The 22,653-nt window shown below is 43.5% G+C and overlaps 3 protein-coding genes across 13 annotated transcripts in view; 1 reads left to right on the top strand and 2 right to left on the bottom strand.

Moving 5' to 3' along the window:
• Positions 1-1,281: 1,281 nt before the first annotated feature.
• LOC101915037 (survival motor neuron protein) lies at positions 1,282-6,509 on the bottom strand. Of its 7 annotated transcripts, none has more exons than XM_055791047.1 (9): positions 6,359-6,509; positions 6,199-6,270; positions 5,961-6,113; positions 5,487-5,687; positions 4,950-5,093; positions 3,819-3,890; positions 3,174-3,284; positions 2,232-2,317; positions 1,282-1,519 (listed from the first exon to the last, which is right to left on the bottom strand). In XM_055791047.1, the coding sequence occupies exons 1-8, from the start codon at positions 6,395-6,397 to the stop codon at positions 2,261-2,263; spliced, it is 849 nt and encodes a 282-aa protein (XP_055647022.1). In that variant the 5' UTR covers positions 6,398-6,509; the 3' UTR covers positions 1,282-1,519; positions 2,232-2,260. The 7 variants fall into 7 exon arrangements, with proteins under 7 accessions (XP_055647022.1, XP_055647023.1, XP_055647024.1 ...); XM_055791048.1 differs by having other exon boundaries at positions 1,282-1,515; XM_055791049.1 differs by having other exon boundaries at positions 5,988-6,113.
• Positions 6,510-7,124: 615 nt separating this feature from the next.
• Positions 7,125-13,176, bottom strand: LOC101915207 (small EDRK-rich factor 1). The gene is made up of 3 exons (XM_005234949.4): positions 13,046-13,176; positions 8,183-8,291; positions 7,125-7,648 (listed from the first exon to the last, which is right to left on the bottom strand). The coding sequence occupies exons 1-3, from the start codon at positions 13,050-13,052 to the stop codon at positions 7,576-7,578; spliced, it is 189 nt and encodes a 62-aa protein (XP_005235006.2). The 5' UTR covers positions 13,053-13,176; the 3' UTR covers positions 7,125-7,575.
• Positions 13,177-14,732: 1,556 nt separating this feature from the next.
• Positions 14,733-22,653, top strand: part of BDP1 (B double prime 1, subunit of RNA polymerase III transcription initiation factor IIIB) — a 55,086-nt gene continuing 47,165 nt past the window's right edge. For 4 of the 5 annotated variants that reach the window (XM_055791044.1, XM_055791041.1, XM_055791043.1 and 1 more), the window contains exons 1-4: positions 14,733-14,983; positions 19,540-20,089; positions 20,719-20,825; positions 22,471-22,530. In XM_055791044.1, coding sequence (XP_055647019.1) covers positions 14,796-14,983; positions 19,540-20,089; positions 20,719-20,825; positions 22,471-22,530 — 905 coding nt within the window. In that variant the 5' untranslated portion in view covers positions 14,733-14,795. The remainder of the gene's footprint in view (positions 14,984-19,539; positions 20,090-20,718; positions 20,826-22,470; positions 22,531-22,653) is intronic. The other variant, XM_055791042.1, reaches the window with a different exon arrangement.

Raw genomic sequence — 22,653 nt, 5'->3', positions numbered from 1 at the left:
CTTCTTGTATTATGAATTACACACCTGCATTGCGCATAAACATATATTGTAACATTTTCATCAGGATGGAACATGCCAGTCTCTCCTACAGCACGGTTATATTAATGTATAATATATAATCAAGAAATAGAAGACAGGACTAACGTAACTCTGAAAACCTGACTTGCTTTCCAAATAGTTACAAGTTGTACCCAACTGGTATCTTCTAAAGAAAAATGTAAAATTTTATTTGAAACCTACTTAAAATAAATTGTTTCTATTCTGTTGTTTGGCTTGCAATGAAATCACTTATAAAAGTAATAAAACCCCTTTATGAGCAGGACTGCACTAAAAATAGTATTATATGCTACATTTTAGTGGTGTTACGAACTGATAAAGGCCACTTTTTGTAACATAGTGCCAGATACTAACACAGGACTAGGGGACTGGGGCAGATGGCAGCTGTGTCTCTTAAGCAATGAACAGTGGCTCTTCAGCAAATTTAGCAGCTTTGTATCACTGTAAGCAATCTTAATTTACTTCAGGTAGACAATTAAGAAAAAGCTTTCAAAGTGGCTTAGGGAAGTTAAGATTATCTCTTTGTCTTTTTGCTCAATTATTTGTGAGAAAAGTGAGTTTCTGACACTTGACCACAGTAGGAAAAGAAAGTGAGTGCAGCCAAGTTGAGGCCTGTATTTAGCTCGTTTCCCTGAAAAGCAAACAACTGGCATGGACTAAATTACTGTTTAGTTTTGTAGCTGCAGCCTCTGCTCTACAAGAGTTAAGACTGTAAGAGCTGAAATCTAAGACCACACTTGGCATTACCTTTCCAGCCTGTTTTTTTCTGATTTTAGTAATGGTACTCAGAAATAAGTCCACAGCAAACCTTTTTCAGCCATTCATCCAACAGACAGGTATCTACAGAAGCTAAAAATAAGAACCGCCCCAAAATAAACCACAACCCTAAAATTCCAAGTTTGGAAAGTAAATCTTTATTACCATAAACAAAAAATGAGCCTTTCTGAATCCAGCTGTCATATTCAGGATTCTAATCAGACCCACAACATATCTCTTAATACGATGCCGTACTGTTTCCCAGGCCATCGCCACCAGTGACCACTGTAACATGCATTGCTGCCATAGCTCTATTAAAAGAGTACATTGTAATTGCTTGTTCTGGTGGTGTCATTCGGACAAAAAGTCAGAGGGAATACAAGAGGTGATAAAATGAGAGATAAATTAAATCTCCCATGTGGGGTTAAAGACTTAAATCTATCATGAGGTAAGAAGACTTAGAATTGCTGCAGGGAATTGAAAAATATTTTATTGCTGCATTGCTTTCTAAATACATTTGACTAGAGGTCTTCAAGAAATAGCTCATTTCAATACACATATAGTTACTAGTCTCAAGTTGGGTTTTTGTTATCAAGGACAAGTCAATGTTTAAGAAAATGTCAGAATTCATTGTCTTCATAATGATCTTCACCATCTACCATCAGTGTGTGATATACACCTCTCAGTGGGAAAGATTTGTACCTGGCTTTAAAAAAGAAGCAAAAATTAGTATACAAGAGCTTTTTGTTTTTAAACAAACAAGAATTTACTCAGCTGCACAGAAATTACATGTCACAGAAAATCAGAAAAAGAAGTCCCCAAAAGAACGTAGTTTAGTTCTGTAAGGAACTGAAAAATACACTGGAGAATTGTAAACAAAGGATTTAAAATAAAATTACAGGCACTGAAGTAATGAAGACAGAATTGCTCCACAACATAAAACTGAAATGTTCATCTTGTCCTGAAAACAAAGTTTAGGTGCGCATCCTGCTATCCCATCCGTATAAAGATGCAGTTGCTTCTGAAGATGTGTACACATATGAAAAAAACTGCATTTCACTTAATCTTTTCTTTTCAAACTAGCCCATAAACAAATAAGGTTAACTCTCTAATAATTCAAGTAAGCTGCGCTGTTAATCCTGATGTAGAGAAATGCTGTATCTAAACCTTTCACCACAGCAATAAAATACTCTCCTTCCTTCTAGCCAAGAAAAACTATTCCATGGCTGCTAAGCAAAGAAAGGATTAATACTGGCAGAAGTGGTGTTTGTAGACAGCCGTTAGAGCAGGTGGAAGTCCTGAAGCTCACAGCTTTTGCACAGAATTCAGAACTTGTTGAGAGCTTGTACAATGAATTGTAGTTTCAAATTTGTCAAGCAACGCTGTATCTTCATTTAATACAAAATTATGATACTCACAATCCCTCAAAGCAATGATGGATATTCAATTATTTTGCATGTGTTTGTCTCTCCAGTGCTGCTTCCATTCGACTTTGTTTTAAACCCTACAGGACAGAATTTAGTAAAATCTTGTTTTTACTACCATGGAAATAAAAAGTTTAATTGCAGAACAAAAACCTTTTTTTTAGTCTTTTACAAATCAAGAATAGCTTTTAATAGCTCTTTGGGGAAATCAGAATAAGCAGTTTAAAAAGGACAAAGCCAACTACACGTCTTCTTTATAATCTGTGGCTCTACAGAATAATTTCAAATATAAGCTTCCTGTTCAATTAGAAGCAAATTAAAGCAATCCACAATCATATATAATCTGAAATAAAAAAATCCAAAACTAGTCTTTTGAAAACACCCTATGGCAAAAACCTCCCTGATGTAAAGAGTTTAATTCCTCTTGTAATTTTCTTTCTTCAAATCAATACTCCACATCACAGATTTTTCACAACTACGCTGATAACTCCTGCTGGACCTCCACAATCACCTGGAACAGTTACTAATGAATGGTCTCTGCAAAAATGCCAAATCTGATCCTAAACTGACACTAGCACTCATACTCGAATACATAAAAGACTACTGAATAATAAACATAATCAGATTTATTCCACCTGTCTACAAAGACAAAACTGGTTGTTTCAGAATAACTATAAAGCACTGGCTATAAAAGCACCTCATGGGACCTCTCCAGTGGAACAAAAAACTAAACATTGACTATACATATGTGCTGGCTCATGTGACTCCTACTTAAGGACAAGAACACTTATACAAAATACCCTTAAATTTCACTATCATAAATTAGAACAAAAGATCTAAAAAGCAGCCCTCCCTGTCTAACGTCTTGCAGAAAACAGCACCAACAACACAAAAGCAAAACTTAAAAAGACACTTCAAGAAAACAGTTGCACATACCAGATAATACCCAGTGTGATAACCACTCATGTACCAGGCTATCAACATGCTCCCCAATGCTTCATCATCCTCAGAAGAGTCTGGTGTCATAGGTGGTGGAGGAGGAATCAACTAAGAAACGACAAAGGAAATGTCTCTTTCAACAGGGTATACCCCAGATTAGATAGCAACCAATTCTAAAAGATCAAAATGTAAAACTGAAAAATAGGAACATATCTTCAATGCATTCTCTGAAAAGGTGTCAAATAAGATGGCATTTTCTGAAAAAAATCTAATTTCCAAAGCTTGGGAGAAACAGAATTCCAGTAGCTTGACTGTACACAAAAAACTTTTATTAGGGGAAAATACTGATCTGCATCAGTGGAATGCTGTTATTTAAATGTAAGGTGAGGTTTCTTGAAATTAATTTTTCTCCTGGTATTCTTACCAACAGCTTCACTGTCACAAAAATGAGTGCAGACCTGACCTTGTGCATTAGATTATTTTAATATTTGTAACTGAATGTATTATCAAATACCCGGAAAACACAGACTTTAACACAGAAATGAGTTCTAAAAACACAAGCAGTGAGCACATTTATTCAGAAAAATTGAGATCACCAATACTCATCTCTGACACTTTCTTCCTCATTCTCCTGTCACTTACTGGTGGTCCTACTGGTAAGGGTGGGGGCCAGCAAGATAACAATGATGGAAGTGCCTTGAATTTTGATCCAGGCTACATTGAAAAAAATTGAATAGTGCAAATTAAAAAGAAATTTCAGGCATTAGGATTTTAAGAGATTTGAAGCAATTCACATACCTTAAACTAAGGACAATACAACCCAGCAAATTTAATGAGACTGCAATAACACACAGTAGCTATTTCTGTGGAGCATTTCACGGCCAGAAAAATAAAAGTTACATTAAGTGTGTCACTGAGGTAAACAGTGCTGAAACAGGGTTCCAGCTAATACAAGCATTTAAAAAAGTTTTTCCTAAACAGAAGTCAGTGGTTGTACTCTCACATGAAGAAATGTATCTAATATTTCCCAAAGGCAAACGGGTAATTGCTCTGCTCCTGTGTGGCTGGGGGCACATGCTGACTAAATTCCATTATGCTTGCAAATGTCTTTAGATCTTTACGTGTCTTTAAAAAGATACAAATCTTTTGATAAGAGAGAAAAAAAGACAAAAGAAAACCTTATAAAGAAATATTGCACAAACAGTAAGATTTAGAAAACATAATGGTGCATTCAACCGCACTATCATTTAGATGCCTACAAACCAGGAAAACAGAAGAGTGTATCAATACCCCAGCCCTCATAATTCCACGGAGAAGCTACAGCTGAGAGCTTCCATGACATCTGGACATCACTTTTGTTGCCTTCAGTGTCCTGGGCAGTGAAATATATCTTAGCTAGAAAAAGTGCTAGAAAATAAAAAAGCTAGAAAATCTTAAAACATCAACAGTGCTATCATTAACAGCACTATCACAGTCCAGAGACCACCACTCTTCTTTTAAGTTACAAGGCAATTGCAAAGTTAAGTGTTGGCTACAGAAAAGGCTTTCCTCACTAGCTAGCACTGCAAAAGGGCTACACATAGTAACCTGTGACCAGATTATTCTAAAATGACATACCAACAACTTCCAACATGTGTATTTGTATGTTCACTCTCAAAATGCTGTTATTTGCTTTCTAGACAATGATTAAGTATCATCCTATTGTCTCAGAATTTATAATAACATCAGGCCTAACAACAGTATATGAATTATTTCAGATAAGGCTGAGCTTACCCTTCCCAGGCCTGGGGTTGATGGTGGTGAGAGAAAATGAAAATTTTGAGGGGAGAATCTTGCTTTTGTGCAGTTGTTTTTGATTCGAGGTAACTGAGAAGATTTTTCACTTTCATCTGTTGAATATGGTGTTTCATTTTCATTCTAGAAGACACAGGCATTTTTATGGGACGCCCTAAACAAGGGTTTACAGCATGCAATTTTAGTCTGAAAAAGCCTGGAAAACCCCACCCACATCCTTCCCTCTCTCTAGATAACCCACTTCTACTGAGGAAAGATCTTATAACCTCATAATCTTAACTGCTCACCATTTTAGCTATGTTATCTCTCACTCGTGAATTTCTTGTTGTCCCCTCCCTTTTTTCCATTCAGAGTTCCAGAAGCAAGGGGACTCTTTCATTCCCTTCATCAGATTGTGTCCTTTCACAATGGAATCGGGTATCGATTCTCACTCTGAACAACACAGTGGTACCAGAAATACTGGAAAAGTTGATTCTCCCACTTTCCTTTTCAGACAAACGAAAAAGTGTCCCTCACCTCCCCAAAATTCCCCATCCCATTTACTGTTTCATCACTGGCTGGAGGAAGTAGATCAGACAGGTTCTGCTCCTCCTGATTTCCGTATCCCGTGTAAGTAACAACACATGTGCCTCTCTTCTGATTGATGGAGGCAATAGTTGCTAGGTACACATTACCATCCTCAGACCAAACAGCATTGCAGCTGTCACCAACTTTCCACTGCAACAGAAGAGGTAAGTAAATAGTGACACCAGTGATCAGAGAGAAAGATGCCTTTTTCTAAACGGCATTTTTTCCCCAACCACAAGAACGACTACTTCCCCTGCACCACCACCCCCAGAAGTTTTTCTGTTGTATTTAGCAAAATCGCTAAATGTAAACTATAAATAAGGTTAATAAGATTACCACCACCACCACCCCAGAACGTTACTCTCAAGGTGATTAAAAAGCTGCTTTTGAGTACCACAGAGAAGTACAACACGCAATACAAACATTGCTAGCGTCTACAGGTGAGGTGACCTGTTTCCAAGGCACTGCGTTGCTCTTCTTCCTATTCCTGTTCTTTTTATTGTTTTTTCTTTTCATCCTCAGGCGCTGCTCCTGCTTGTCCGAAGGCTCCGAACACTCACCATTCTTTAAAGCGTTCTTCGGGAAGAGAGAGGAGGGAAGCAATGAAAGGCAACCCAGCGGCGCCAGCCCAGGCCCCAGCCTCGCGCGGGCCGCCCCTTACCCTGAAGGAGGCCACCGCCTTGTCGTACGCCTTGATGAGGGCCGTGTCGTCCCACACATCCGAGTCGTCGCTCTGCAGAGGCCACAGACCGCTTTACCGCCGCTCCCAAAGCCCCGCTGCCGCTGTCCCTGCCCCCGCCCCGGCCCCGGCCGGCGCCCACCTGCCCGGTCCCACGCCGGTACACCACCTGCCCCGCCATGGCCGGCCGCTGCCCCGCGCTCACGCCATCTGCGCACGCGCCGAATCGTCACTTCCGGCGCGCCGCGCCACCGCCCCGCGGCGTCAGGGACCCTCCCGCACGCCCTCGGCCGCGGCAGACATCCCTCGGCCGGGTGGATCGCCGTGTTCGACCGAAGCGTTGCCGCGCGGGCCTGGCAGCGCGCCGGCCGAGCGCCAGCAAAAACACTTGCTCAGCTCATGGCCAAGTGCAGGTGTTAGGTTGCCCAGCCAGCCGCGCTCTCCTTCAGGTTCCCCGGGGGCCTGTTAACATCGACTGTGCTCCAGTCCAGCTCAAGCAAAGACCCCAGATGCTCTCCTCCGGAGAAGCAGCTCTACCTCAGTCACTGCATGCACACTGAGCCATGCCTGTAAGTGACCCCTGTGTTTTCTCACCCAAAGTTCTTATTCTTGAGGCTAGTTTACGCATTTTAGGGACAATGCAATTTCAACACCTGCAACTCATTAACTTCAAGCCTGCAGCTTCTCTGAAGTTAGTATCAGCAGCAGATTCACCACCAGTGACATGGACCAATGAAGTCTGCAGCTTTGACAGGCATCTTTCTATAGTGCTGACTTACCACTTCCATTGCTTGTAATAGGCATTTAAAGTTTTATTTATACTTGTATTGCACTGCATTTCTCCATTTGTGCTCTTGGTAACTTGTTGGAAATCAACTGATGATCAAGCATAACCATTTCACATTAGGCAGTATTTCATGCAACATTTTATTATAAAAATAATTTAACAAGATCTACAGTTTAGACCTCTGTAAGATTAAGCACATTTTACAAGTATGTTCCATTCTCAATGAAGCTGTACTTCAATAATTAAGACAAGAAAATCTGGTCTAACTGTAGATTCAGAAATTCATTGTTACTGGAACCACTAAGTTAAAACCAACAAATGCAGCAAGAGCTGCAGTAGAGCTGTCACTTGTACTTTTCATATACACGCAGAACAGTGTAGTCAGTTTTGAAATAGCACACCAGACAATTAAGCCTACATTAACCAGAAAATACTAAACAGAAAAAACTAATGCTAGCTGAAGAGCTCTGCAATACAGACATTTAATCATTTAATAGCCAGACACTTCTACAAATTATCTTCTAGGCCCTTCTGCTTCATTGGTGCATTCTTATTTTTGCCATACAGACAGCTCATTTTGCTCCTGTCTGCATAGACTTCCTTTCATTAGCTGCTTTTTGTTTTTGCTGCATAATTTCAGAGTCTCTGTAAAGAAAAGAAAAAAAAAGTAGGATTTCAGACACCGGCTCACTGTTTTTCTAAGTAGGGTCTCCTCCTGCTTGTTTTTGCCCTTTACCAACCCCCATTTCAAGGGGAAAGATTCATATACAACTTTTTAAGTTAGCCATGAGCATACTGTTTCTATTACCCTTTTTTTTCAGTACAGTACCCCTTGAGGTAAACAAGTTACTTCATTAGTAGACCTTACATAATTATTTTAGTTTTAGGACACAATAGATCAAACATCTTCAAGAAAGTACTACACAATCATTTCCTGTTTGTTCCAAACAAAAAGCTGCTCAAAAGAAATAAAAGCTTTATGGGTCTTATGAAAAGTATGTCTCTTTAACAGCAGATATAGTAAAACATACATCCATAGTTTATGCTCTGGCATGTGAATGGACTGTCAATCAAAGCAAAGTACTTAAATGCTGTTTCAGCTATGACAGTGGATTCTTTCTGACCCATTTCCCCCTCCTATTTTGCCCAGCCATTTCAGTCAACTTTACTAGGTCTTACCTCTGTTTTCTCTGAGAAGCAGACAAGCTATCTTCTTTCCTTTTCCCTTTGTGGATCTCCTGAGTCTTTTTCAGGTTCTTTTGGCGGGCAAGTTCACGCTGGTTTCCACCTGTAAGATATTATACAGTTAATACAGGTGCTACCACTTTTTTTTTTTTAAACCCAGTTTGCCTGTGTAGAAGTGTATTATAAAGGCGGTAAGTTTGGCTCAATCTGGAGAGTGGCATGGCAGTATCTTCCTTCACAGTCTCCCCCTCCAGTGCACAATGGGAAGTATGAAAGCTTTTAGTTCTGACATTTATGTTGCTACAGGTCATGTCCAAGAGATGACCAAAATCCATTCCATCAATAGCCCAGGCAAAATCACAACAGTAACTCATCCGAAGAGGAGCGATCCTCTATCTCAAACATATTCTAGCATCCCAATATAGCTTATAAATTAATTTTAGACTGAAAGAACAGCATTAAAGTAAGGGCAGCCTGAAAGAGTTCAGAAACTTTCTCACACTCTTCCCAAAGCCCTCTTAAGAAATCAAAAAGCAAATGGCTGCCAAGTTTTCTCTAGAAATATCTACCTGCTTTCAGTCTGTAATGCTGTCACACAAAGTCACTAACAGATTCCATCACATCCCATGGTCAAGCACCACAAACTTCTGAAGTCTTGCTCATACTTAGTAGTAGCAATTAGGGGCTTCGCATCTATTTGTAGAAAAAATACATTTCTGCAGATGCTACTTAGAAGATGACCAGTATACCTAACACATATGAGAACTTCGGCTTTACTTTTTACTGTATGAAGTCCTCAAAACTACTTAACACAGGGTTCACAATGTATTACTGGGCACTTGTGCCCCAGAAGCCCAGCCAGCACTATCAAATGCTAGAGTTGCCTTAATCTGGGAATCAAGAAAGCAGAGAAGACCACATAGTACACAAGCAGATGTATGCAAGTTTAAATAATTTTGCTCCAAGGCAGCTCACATGCATGCAGTATGGAGTTACAGCAGCTATGGAGCTTCAGCCCAAGATTTTGTTTACCCACCCTATGCCACAGAACCCCTTGCAAAAGAGGTGGGGGAGCTGACAATCTTACCTCATAGCACAACCAAAACTCCAGTTCTTCATCAAAACACCTTGCTCAGAATAAAACAGCCTACCCCCTTCCCAAGTCAGGTGCATGCATGTGTCCCTCTGCAGGGTGGACAACCCTAATGCTGTTCACATGCAAGAATATTTTCATGCTTTTGAAGGAATTAGCAAACAAACATTCAGGAAGGTTCCTTCTATGCACTGTTACAGATTTTCTGTTCACAGCTTTCTTCCCCATGCATGCTTTTTAGATTTCATTGTTAACCAACATCTGCATTTTTCAACCTTCCTCATTTTAGGTATTTCTCTGTGTAGGAGCTCCCTTAACTTGGCAGCAAGGGCACAGTTACATTTTTTCTATCTACTTTGCTTGTCAAGTCCATTCAATTAGTTATGCTCAAATACTATTAAAGAGGTGACAAGATATTTATCATTTGAAATCAAGGGCAGCTCTTAAGCATGGCCTTAGCAAGTGCTTAGCCTCACTCTCAACTAGACATACAAAGACACAAAACCACATTACTGTTGCCAGTATAGAGGACACGTCTTCAGGGTACAACCAGCTTTCCCCTGGAATACAAACCCCCTGAACTGCTGGCAAGTTAGGTATGCAATACTTTTGATCAGACAACATTCCTAAGGGCATGACATCAAATCCAGCACAACACAACTGCTGCTCAGAGCAGAAGCTACTCTGCATCTAAACACTCAGGGTCTTCCAGGTAATGGCCACAGCCATCACAGTTACAAACTCTTTTGCATTCGCTGGCAATCTTTCCTTAATATCCATCTCTTTATGGCAGTTCTAACCTGCTGTAACCTGCCAGAGCTGGTTCACTTGCTTGGTATTTCTTCTTGCCCTGCTTCTTTTGGACTCCACATGTTCCCAATATGCTAGGTGTAATCACTTGTGCTGTTGAACAAACATGATCACATTTTTCTATGCTCAAAAATGAAAGATCCATCTCCCCATAATTTCTGTAGTACCTCTTTTCAGATTCTCTCAAGTCTAAAGACTCCCTATGTCATCTTTCAATCTTGAAGACAGAGATCTCTCCAATCTTCAGGTGCCCGTACTTTCAAGTATATGGAAACAGTTTCAGACTAGCTCAATTTTAAACAGCAACCTGTTGACAGGATCCACAGCTTTGTACTCACCCTGTTTCTCTGATAAAGGTACTTGCCATATCAACAAGTAGACAAAAGCAACCCTAGAGAAGCCAGGGTTCTGTGCATTCTTCACACCAGCATGTGTACTGTCTGGCAAGAGGTGCCAGAAGCCCAAATTAAAACAGCAAATTATGACTGCTGCTTCCTAAGGGCTACTCCTGCCTTGGAAGATATATTTCATCTGTGACAGGATGTCAAGTACTACCTTTTGAAAAAACTAAAGAGAACTCCTTCTCCTTAGCGTTCAGTGAGATCCTGTCCCCAGCTTCCATACAGAAGAGCCACTGTTTGTTCAGAAACTGAATTATACCAGCTATCTATCTCTAGCAGTACTGGCGCTTACAACCTGATGAGTCATGAGCAGATGATACATTCCAGGCTATAAATGGTTCTTGGGACTTGTGGTGCTCAGGAGGCATCAAGGTCATGTGAACAAGCTAGCAGCAATGAAAGAGCTCTTGTGCTTAAAGAAATAAAGTATGGAAGTCAAACCACACTGCTATAGTCAGAATTCATAGAGCAGTTACCCTCTGCCCTTAGCCTTATGCACTTTCCAAGCAAACATCATGCAGGGTGTCTGCAGAGTTATTCCATACACAGTAAGATTGTAATCTTAAGAACCAAACTAAATGGCATCACTGAAAAGCTTGGCTGCCACTCCTGCACAGGAAAGAAGAGCACACAGAAAAGTAGAGCAATACAGTATGCACACAAGGCATACAGAGCCAAACAACTATTTGAAAAAAAAAACCCTTGTACTATCTCTATTTCCAAGTCAACGCTTTCAAGGACTGTTTGGCCCCAGTACCTCAACTGGGATGCTGAATGAGTATCCCTAGCTCCAAGTGAGATGGTGTTGCCTCCTATATTCTGTCACTTCAACCTACATCTTCCAGGAAGGGTGGTCCAGTCCTGACAGAAGACAGTTCAGCTTCCTGTAATGTGAAACTCAAGCATGAACTGCCACATAAAGGCAAGTGCACCTTCCTGCAGATACCTATGCCTGAGCATCCCTCCCCATTCTTGCCTGACTCTGCAAGACATGTGCTTTAGTTCAAATGTCCCTGCTCTTCCACCTCCAAGATCTAGCTGTTCTTGAAAAGAAAGATAAGCAAAAGACCTCTGAATAGCACTGAAACAAGCAGTAATCATCTCTACTGTAAGGAAGTCAAATAGAACGGCTGTAGGGATTGCCTACTGAGGTCATCATCCCTAGAGTTCTTTCTGAGCAGCAAAGGATGTAATCATATCAAAACTTAAGAGAAGAAGAAAAGTGCCTGCCACCATGTCCCAAAAATGGAAAGCAAAATTAAACAGAGCCATTTAATGCTAGAACAAAGCAATAATGGAAGACGAGTGACAAAAAACCCCATCCAATTCATCCAGCCATCACCATCTTCACAAATTTACTCAGGTTTCAGCTACCCTGAAATCTGGCAATGCAACAAGTACCATAAATTTATGAACTCAGAAGCACAGTAAGTAGTTGATACTAAGTAATCCATTCTTATTCTATTTTGCTATATATCCATTTTAAATCACAGGGTCTAGTCTAGGTCTGACTGACAACAAAGCACTGAAACTCTGATAACATGTACTAAAGCTAGGGCGAGACTGCATGGTAGCACACCAGAACTTCCACATCTCTAGTACTTAAGATACGGCATTAAACTTGGTTGTTGTAAGGTGAAATGCTATGCTCAAGTGTGGGACACTGATTCTTTTTAACCTTAAGCTAGCTATATGTATTTTATCTTCACGCCGAGCAGGCGAAAAAAATACCTAAGCCCTAAACCTTCCTCTTCTTCACATTCAAAGTCTGACCTGTGCACAAATACTTTAACAATGCAAATATTCACCTGCACTTCCAGCAGTATAGTGGCTTCAAAGCTATATATTTTTAAGTGTGAATGTAAAAAACACCTCCTCAATCAGAGGCAGGTTCTGTATGGCCAAGAATATGCAGAAGCCAAAACAGCAACCCCACCAGTTAGGTCCGAATATTCTAGATGTGGTTCACAGTTCTCCACCATTTTAGAGTAGATATACCAATGTTACTTTTGCATACAGTGACGATTAGCAAGTTCTGTTCCCCTTTCAACGACAGCTCCAACAACCACCATTTAAGGAACATAGAATTCAGTCTTTGGCAGTGATACAAAAGCCACTTTGTGACCAGACGGTAGCTAGGACTGAAACTGAGCGTTACTGATCTTCTAGCATATGACCATCTTCCTTCCTCCTCTCCACACCCCCACCATCATCCACCCCCCCCAACACAGCTACGCCAGGGGACGAGGTGCGGATGTTTTTACCGCCAGCCTAGGCGGGCGGTGAGATGTCAGAAGCCTCAGCCTTAGTGGCCCACCCACCTGCCGCCGAGTTTTGCCACAGGGGACGCCAAGTCCACAAGGCCCAAGACCCGACAGCGGCCCCAGACCGACCACCGCGCTGCCCTCGGCGTCGCACCCAGGCCTCGCATCCCTGCCGGCCAGGAGGCAGCCGGGCCGCCGCCGGGCCGGTGGAGCGGTCCAAGGCCCACCGCCCACACCGCTCCCCGGACAGGGCCCCAAAGCAGTCCCCTTGAGGCCCGCTGGCACTCACGGGTCATCGCGAGACGCTAGGGCCGCGCAGCACCGTTACTGCCGCCGGGCACCGCTCCCCACCGCCTGCCAAATCTTCCCAGCTGCCGCTCGCCGCCGCCGCCCCCTATAGAGCCTCGCCGGCCCCTGACGTCATTGCGGCGCGCGGGAGGCGGTACACCGCCCGGCGGCCTGGGCCAATCAGCGGGCGGGGCGTTGCTGCCGCGCGCCTGTGGAGGGCGCGGCCGTTCCTCTCCTTCCGCCCGCCCCGCGAGGCGGGTGTCGGGGCTGCGGAGGCGCCGGTGCCGGTGCCGGGCTGTCTCGTGTGGCCGCGGGAGGCGCGCTGCCGGTGGCGGGCGGCCGCTCCCCACGGGCAGTTTTCGGAGAATCAAGCTCCCGTGAAGCGGCGAGAGCTAGGAACCCCGCGGCGGGCGGGCCTGGCACGCTCGCTGTCGGAACGAGCAACGGCGGCAGTGCGACAATCCCACTGAGCTGTGGTCGGGGCGAGAGATTGCAAAGGCGGCCGCATCCGCGCGAGTAGTAGTTCCCGTGACACAGCGCGCGGCTTTCGGCCAGCGATCAAGTGGAAAAAGAAATCACTACAGCTCCTTGTCATTTACAACCACCAAAGCATAGTCATGCGGCTCGGTATTAGAACAGGTCACACGTGGTTAACCGAAACGGTCTGCTGAGATTTAACACGTAGGTATCTACAATGAAAAAGCAAAGAATTTAAAAAAACGGAGAAAGAATGTTATAAACAGTTAACGAATCAAGGCCTTGGGAGAAGAAACAGACACCATAAATACAGCTAGCTGGGGCACAAGATGAGGAGAACCAAAGGGTTAATGAGACCAAACAGAAAATTACTGTAATTACGAGTGAACTATCCAATTCGCATACTAAAAAGTCCACCCTGGCGCACAGGAAGCCCCCTGCTAACAGAGCCCCTAGCCACAGAATACGAAAGGAGAATGCTGTTCCTTTAAGTGGAGCCGAGGCTCGGAAGAGACAGTGAGAATTAAGTGTGACTAAACGTCATTGTACACCAACGTTCAAAGCGTGTACTATGTTTTACCGTGCGTTTAGAAGGTCGCTAGCTTTGTGCTAGCAGAGCACCCAGCTCTGCGCAGACGTGCGATACACGATGGTGTCCCGGTTCTGTGTGTGGATCGGCTCTCGCTCACCGGTAGGGCTAACGAAACAATTGTACCACGCTGGAATTTTCAATTTTGAACCGAGCGGTTTGTGAGACAACAAAAGATTAAACAAAAAACCGAACCCAAACACTCTGCTGTTTTCCTTGGGCGTTACTCGTCTTTTCTAGCTTTGCTCGCTCAGAGCAGCGGTGTATTCTTCCATTTAGAGAATGCTTTTTTTTTTCCCCCTAAACACCGTCCAAGCCTTCCCGAAGGAAAGCACTTGTTCCCAGCCGCAGGAATCTCCCTTCTGCGTTTCAAATCGATCGTCGCGGGCAGAACCAGCGCCTGGGAAGCTGTCCTCGGGATGCCCGAGTTACGGCCGCCCACGCCTTCGGAGCCGCGGAAGCACTACCGCGGCCGGCCCTGCCGCCCGACCCGCGCCCCCCGCGGGCGGTCCCGCCGGCGCTCCCGTCACGCCGCCGCGCCGCACCCCCGCCGCGGGCGCTGCCCCCTCCCGCCCCTCCCGCCGCAGTCTGATGACGTTGCCGGCCGCGCCGGCCGCGCCGGCCAGTGACATGCCGTGAGGCGACCGCGATCGCGGCCTGCACCGGGCCGCGCGCCGCCGGCGCTATGTTCCGCCGAGCCCGCCTCCATGTGCGGCCCAACGTGCGACCCGCGGGCAGGGGCGCCGGCGGCGCGGCGGACCCGGAGCCTCAAAGCTCGAGCTCCCCGGCGGCTGCCGGAGCAGAGGCGGCGGCGGGAGCGGCGACCGAGCCCCCGGCGACCGAGCCCCCGCCGGCCTCGCAGCGGGCTGGGAGGTGAGTCCCCGCCAGGCCCCGCGGGAGCCCGGTGTGTGGGCAGCGGGGAGGGCCGTGCCGCGGGGCTCCCCCCGCGGGGTCCTGCCTGGGCCGCAGCCGCCGCCCGGCCCTGGATCCCCGGGAGTGGGACGGGTCTGGGGAGGTGGGGGGACCCGCTCGCGCTGCCCTTCGGAAGCCTCTTGGAAAGGTAGCAGTGACTAGCTGTCCAGTAACGCTTGTTGTCACGGTCTGTCACCTCCTGGTTGTCCGTGCTTTAGTCTGAAGTTGTCCTGAAGACCTCCTGAAGTAAGAGATGCTGCACTGCTCCGTGCCTGCTGAGAGTTGTGTATGCGGTACTCGGGCCGCGGCCTGTGCGTGCTTGACACTATTTCAGCCTGAACAAACCCTGCATTTCTTTGCTGCAGTTGCACTGCAGGTGTTTGAAGTAGTATGTAAGTTAAGACTGCAAAGCAGGGGCCGAGTGTGACACTCGTTTTTTCTGGCACTGCAGCACCAGGAAGCTTCTCCACTTTGCTGTGTTCAGCAAAAATTCTTTGCACTATACATAACTGAATGACTTTAGTTTTGCATTTTTATAGAACTTCTTGTTTTGTATTCACTTCCTTACACGTTAGCAAGAGAGAACTTTCTGGCTTTTTCCTTTTTGATTGTTGAACAGGTTTTTGCTCCAATGGAAATGTATTGTGAGGTTGGTTCTAGGACTGGTCCTTCAGGACCTCCCTATTGCAAGTTAGCCCCAGCTGGCCATTAAGCTCCACACAGCTGCTTGCTTGCTTGCTTCTTCCCCCCACCCCCCCCCAGTCCCTAGGTCAGATGGGCAGAGAATCAAAGGGTAAAAGTGCGAAACACTCATTAGTTGAGATAAAGACAGTTTAATAGGTAAAGCAAAAGCCGCATCCACAAGCAAAGCAAAACTGGGAATTCATTCACTGCTTCCCATCAGCAGGCCAGTGTTCATCCATCTCCAGGAAAGCAGGGCTTCCTGCATGTAGTGGTTACTTGGGAACAAACACTATCGCTCCAGATGTCCTCCTTTTGTCCTTCTTCCTTCAGCTTTTATGGCAAAGCATGACACCAGCTAGTTTGCAGTATCCCTTTGGTCAATTGGGGTTGGCTGCCCTGGCTATGCCCCCTCCCAACTTCTTGTGCACCTTCAGCCTCACTGATGGGGTGGGGTGAGAAAAGGCCTTGACACTGTGTAAACACTGCTTAGTGGTAGCTGAAATACAGGTGTGCTATCAGCACCGTTTTGGTTGGAAATCTGAAACATAGCAGTGTGTGACCCACTGTGAAGAAAATTAACTGTACCTGCCAAAAGCAGTACAGCCCAGTTCTTCAGGACACTTTCCCAGTCTGATAATTGCTCTTCAGAACAACCTGCTCGACTTCTTAGAACTAGTTGGTTTTGCATCTAGCATCAGTACCTCTGTTGTTTCAGTTGAAATTTGTCCTTTATGGCATAATACAAAATAATCTTACAGTTTTATGTTTCCTGTGACTAGAAATTTAGCTATCAGACTAGTTGGCACAGCTTGCTTTTAGTAAACCCATGCTGCCTTTTATTCAACTTGTAATATGCATCTTTTATACTTAAATTTGTTTTGTGTTATACTATTAGGAAGTTTTCCTTTCAGATTTTATTTATAAAATTTATGTGTTACAGAGATCAGGTTACTGAATCTTTTGTTATTATAGAATCACTTAGGTTGGAAAAAAACTTTTGGTTCATCAAGTCCAACCATTAACCCAGCAGTGCCGAGTCCATCACTAATCCATGTCCCTAAGTACCGCATCTACATGTTCTTTTAAACACCTCCAGGGATGGTTATTGCACCACCTCCCTGGGCAGCCTGTTCCAATGCTTCACCACACTTTCAGTGAAGGAAGTTTTCCTAATCTCCAATCTAAACCTCCCCTGGTGCAACTTGAGGCTGTTTGCTCTTCTCCTGTTGCTTGTTATCTGGGAGAAGAGACCAACCCCCACCTGCCCACAGCCTCCTGTCAGGCAGCTGTAGAGAGCAGCAAGGTCCCCCCTGAGCCTCCAGACTAAACACCCCCAGCCCCCTCAGCGGCTCCCCACAAGACCTGTGCCCCAGCCCCTTCCCCAGCCCCGCTGCCCGTCTCTGGACACGCTGCAGCCCCTGTACGTCCCTCTTGCAGAGAGGGGCCCAGACCTGAGCACAGGGTTCGAGGGGCGGCCTCAGCAGTGCCCAGGGCAGGGGGACGGTCACTGCCCTGGTCCTGCTGGCCACACTGCTGGGGACACCAGCCAGGGTGCTGCTGGCCGCCTGGGCCCCCTGGGCACACTGCTGGCTCCTGCCCAGCCGGCCGTCACCCAGCACCCCCAGGCCCTTTCCCACCAGGCCCTTTCCAGCCGCTCTGCCCCAGCCTGTAGCGCTGCGTGGGGCTGGTGTGACCCAAGGGCAGGACACAGCACTCCAGTATTTTTTCTTAAATTAAGGTATAATTGCTATTTTTTTAATTATGTGGTACTGTTGCTGTTACAGCAGATTTATTAAAGACTTCGTGTTTGTAATTTAATGGGTTCTTCAGTGTAATCTGACTGCACATTTCAAAACTAGATAACAATGCTGTTCTGAAAGGGAGAGTATTCTAAGGGGTCTATTCATGTAGCTTGAGTAATAAACCTTTGCTATGGAAGTAACAGGCTCATAAAATATTTTCCTCAATAAATGTGGAAAATACCCAAGTGTACAAATTCACATCCCACTGTTTTAAAGAAAAAGTGGAGCATTTGTAGGAAGTTTAAGACTGTGGTGGAAGTTGTTCACATTGAATGTAGCGTACAAACCTCTTCAGTTTTCCAATGCAGTGAAATGTATGGCATGTAGCTAGGAAAGAGCTTCTTTGGAGGAGTTTGGAAAATGATGCACTTTTAAGAGATTTATTGCAGAATAGGCAGTATTAGCTTCCTGGGGAGCTTTCTCTCTAGATAGTGCATTTTAAAGATTGGCTGTCTGGGTGTCTCGGAAGATTCAGGAAAAGTGAGTTTGAGGAATGACACTGTATTTGATTTTCTGAGTGCAGTAATTGGTGACATACAGCCCTTTGTGTTTGTTGTATGGTCTGCAAGAAAAGTAAAGGCAAATGTGAAAATATATTGCATATTTATACTTCCAACCTAAGGCATTCCTTCATAGCTGCTCAAACCTGTATCTGTAGTGTCAGTTAGTTTCCTTTGATTTGTTTTCTAAATGCTGAATGGATTTTGTTGGTTATGAGGGAAGTGAAAATTCTCTGAGCCTAAGATAATACTTTTTTACATACAGTTTCTGCTGAATTGTATTTAACTCTTCAGAAATCTGGTGTAACACTGATTAAAAACTTCACAAAACACAGGTGGTATGGAGAAGATGAACAAAAAGTTACTTTCCACTGTCTCTTGCTGTATGGACTCCAGCTATTGTTGAAAGGAACTTGGAAGGATCTCATTCAAAACACACAGACAGGCACCATGTAGTCAGGCTGCTGAACTCCTTACTGAGGGATGTTCTGTGTACTGAAAATGTATATGAACTCACAGTGTGGGGCAAATTGATTCAGCCGTTTAACAGAGGCTACTAAATAAAAAAACATCATATGTGGCATTTGCCTGAGTCACAGATAGTAGCTGAAGAGGATTTGCAAAAGTTTCACTGTATGTTAATGCTTTCCTTCCATTACTTTAAAGTAATTTGCTTCTGACTCTTTGAAGATGACAAAGTGAACTGTGGGTGTGGTTGTCCTTATGCACAGAAACAAGGCAAAGTTCCAATGTAAAATGAAAAAAACTCTTTATGACTCAGTTATAATTCTGCTGCAGTCTTACTGTGAGCCATAGCCAAAGAGCCAAACACTGGAGTCTGCAAATTTGGGAAGATTATAAAGGTTGGCAATTTTGCTTGCACTTTAAAAATTATTTCTGTGTAAGGGATGGAAAAAATACTTAGACAAGAAAGCTTTCCAGGGAAACTAAAAATTGTTGCCTTTAAGTGGCTCCTTTTGATGTGTTCAGTGTGAGCAGCAGAACAACAGCAGCCAGTTTGCTGAATTTTTTTGGAATTCACAGTTCACGTATCATCTACTTGCAAATGTGGAAGATGAATGTTCAGATTTATTGGAATAAGAATCATCAGACAACTTGTGGCATATAGCTTTATGGAACTGCTTTTGCCGCCTATGTTATATGGGTTATTTTTTTATTTACTATATTGTATATTTGGGATTCTCAGCTGAAAGTAGAGAGCTTTGCCAAATAAGCTCGGAGGAGGGGAAGGAAAGGAAGATGTGGGTTTAGCACTGTTGGTCAACTAGTTTGTAACCAGTAACCTTAATTAATAGTAATTAATATTAGAAATTAATATACCAGTTCTTGCAGGTGATTAGTTTATGAGGAAGTACCAACTACAGGTTGACTCTAGCGTGGCTTCTTGTATATACCTATCTTTTTCTGTAGCACTGCATTTATTCTGATTGGTGCATAAACTTGTCTTGAAAGTAAGAGTTACAAATATGTCACTGTAAAGTACTACAGGATATTCTTTTAAATTTTCCAGCGATGACAAGGCTGATAGTTCAATTGATGCTGGAGAGGCTAGTAAACCTGCAGAGATGCCTACACAGAGAAGAAAACGGATCTGCACCATGCCCAATCTTGTCAAACCCAGAGCTGGACCTTCGTCTGCTCAGCGTTCTACATCAAAACCACAAAGACGAGCATCACAGACTCCTGATGGCAGTGCTCCACTTCAGAAGGATTCCTCTCCATCAGAAAAGAGTAGTGTTGAAAGCTCTTCAAAGTCTCTCATGCTGCCTGAAAAGAAAACACCCGTGCCACAAGTGCCACAGTTTTCCCCACTAAAAAAAATGGTGAACAAAGAGCAAACTATAGGTGTAGCTGCTCAAAAAAATGATGATACCTTGCAGAACATACCCTCCCCACTCAAGGAGAGACCAACACAGGAAAGGTCGAGAACACAGGAGGAAAAGCCACCTACGAAACCTGCTCCTGTAAAAGAGAAACAAATGTGTTCTGACCGTGAAAGGATCCTCAAAGCTCAGAAGTTAAGAGAAATGCTTAAAGAAGAGCTGAAGAAGGAGCGGATGGTAGGCCTCTGTGTTGAGCAGTGCTGATCTGTGAAGGGCAAAGATGTGTGATTCACTTAACATACAGTATCTCTTTGCAGTAGTGTTTTCTGATGATCATAATTTGCTTACTGCTGATAGTCTGTGATATAACTCTGTTTACAAGCAGTAGTAGTGCTGTGTTCCTTCATAATACAGATTTCACAAGAAATTGTTTATCTTTTCATATGTATAGACCTAGAAGCCTTTTTGACATGAGACTTGCTATTATATTATAGTCAACATTCCAATTAAAAAAAGATCACAGTTGGTAATGGGAAAGTGTGTAGAAAGAAGCCTGTGATTTGGGGTTTCTCATATCTTTTCAGCTTGGTTGTTGACAGAGTTCTGTAGTTTTGAATAACTTCTCACTTTTACTTGTGCCAAGTATTGAATTTCTCTGAGAGGTTAAGTCACTTCAGGGTCTGTGACATCCTTTCTAACAAAGGGACACTTTCAGTATAAACTTATTTCAGTTGTTGGGGAAGGTAGATGGAAACAACAAAATTCCCCCGAGGGGGTACTATATAAACAAATAAAAATACTAATTTGTGAAATATAAAGTACTTTCAGGGTGAATTTATGGATATATTTTTCTTTTTATATGGAAGCAGTTGAAACACAGACCTCCGATATTTGAAGGACGTTCTCCACCAGATCGTTCTAAAATGACCATGAGAGACTTGATATACTATCTGCCAGAAAACAATCCTATGAAGTAAGTTTGTCTCTTTTTCTCTTTTCTTAGTTTAAATGATTTTTCTTTTTCTACCAATTTAATAATTGTGGGGGGAAAAAAAAGAGTTTTTAAATCTGGATTATTAGCACAGGTGCAGTATTGTTGCAATAGTAACAAAAGCTTCTAGACATTTTCACATCTACTCAATCTTCACACAGGAACAAGAACGGAGATTAGTGTACTTGTTGAAACATAAAAATTTGAACCCATTCCCAGTGTTGATTTATATCTGTACAAATGCAGAATAATAGAAATTTTTTTCTTTTTTTACTAGCGGCTGTGAAATTTTTTGTTAGGGCTGCTGGGGATGTTTTGACTGCCTGCCAAATCTAGTGGACTACAGGAAGCTAAGCATTTCTCCTTCTGAGGTGCTGAAGGGCAAAATGCACTCCAAGACCCATGAGGTCTCTACACTCCAGCTGGATGGATGTAGCTGCTACCTTTGCCTTTACAGGTTTCACCAGTAGGGAGGCCGAGTGAGCATCCCAGAGGTGCACATACACAGGGAGCACTAAGGTAACTGGCTGCACAGACTACCACAGATAGAGCAGGGCCTTTTTCCTGCAATTACCAAAACCAATCTGCTCTGGTTTCAGCTGAGATGGACTTGATTTTCTTCTTAGTAGCTGGTGCAGTGCTGTGTTTTGGATTTGGTGTGAAAACAATGTTGATAGCACACTGATTTTTAGTTATTGCTGGGAGATGTTTGTACTAGGTCAAGGACTCTATAGTTCCTCAGGCTTCGCTAGTGAGAGGGCTAGAGGGCACAAGAAATTGGGAGAAAACACAGCTGGGTCAGCTGACCTAAAGTAGCGAAAGCGGTATTCCATACCATGGGTTGTCATGCCTGGTATATAAACTGGGGGCACTTGGCTGGGGTGGGTGGATCGTTGCTTAGGGAGTGGTGGGGCATCAGCCAGCAGGTGGTGAGAAGTTTTATTGTGTGTCACTAGTTGTCTTTTCTCTCTTCTTTGAAATCTTTGGATTTCATTCCTCTCCCTTCCCCCTCCTTTGGATTATAACCATTATTATTATTAATATTGTTATTGTTTTTATTTCAATTATTAAACTGTTCTTATGTTTTACATTCCTTTCTGATTCTCCTCCCCACTCCTCTGGGTGAGGGGGGAGTGAGCGAGTGGCTGCATGGTGCTTAATTACCAGCTGGGGTTAAACCATGACACAACCACATAAACATAAGTACAGCTATCCAAGTCTAAGATTCTTCCTCTCAGCAGTGGATGAGTTTTCTGTTACTGTCTGTTACTGCCTGGTTGTTAATGTTTGTGTGCTTGCATGTTTTATTTATCCTTTTCCTTGTTATTTTTTCTTTTACAAAAAATAGCCCTTAAGCAGGTAATGAACAGATACTCTCACGTTCCCTGTACCCTCACACTGGATTACTGCTTAAATATTTTTTTTTGTCCTTGCTTATACAACAAGAAAAGCAAAACTCATTAAGCAGTGATGTTTGTTCAGGTAGACTCAAGTCTAGGTGTGGTACAGAAAATGGAAAACCAGCTCTGTGTTTCTTTGTCCATTATCCACTAAAAGCAGGTTTTGTGGAATGAAGCAGAAATGTATCTATGCAAGCATTCATCTCTAGCTTTTTATAAAATTTTAGGTCTTCACTGGCAGAAGAAAAGAGAACAGAAAAAAATTCTGCACTGGGTCAAATGAAAGAGTAAGTCCTGGTGATGGAAGTACTTCTAGTTAAAAAGTTTTCTGATGTTAAAAACCCATGTTTCTGTGGTAATGCTAACAGTGTAGGTGTATTTCTTTTTAGATACTTAGTTTCAATATCAGA

This window comes from Falco peregrinus, chromosome Z (assembly GCF_023634155.1).
Source record: "Falco peregrinus isolate bFalPer1 chromosome Z, bFalPer1.pri, whole genome shotgun sequence".
NCBI lineage: Eukaryota > Metazoa > Chordata > Aves > Falconiformes > Falconidae > Falco > Falco peregrinus.
This window is presented reverse-complemented; position numbering and strand designations above follow the sequence as displayed.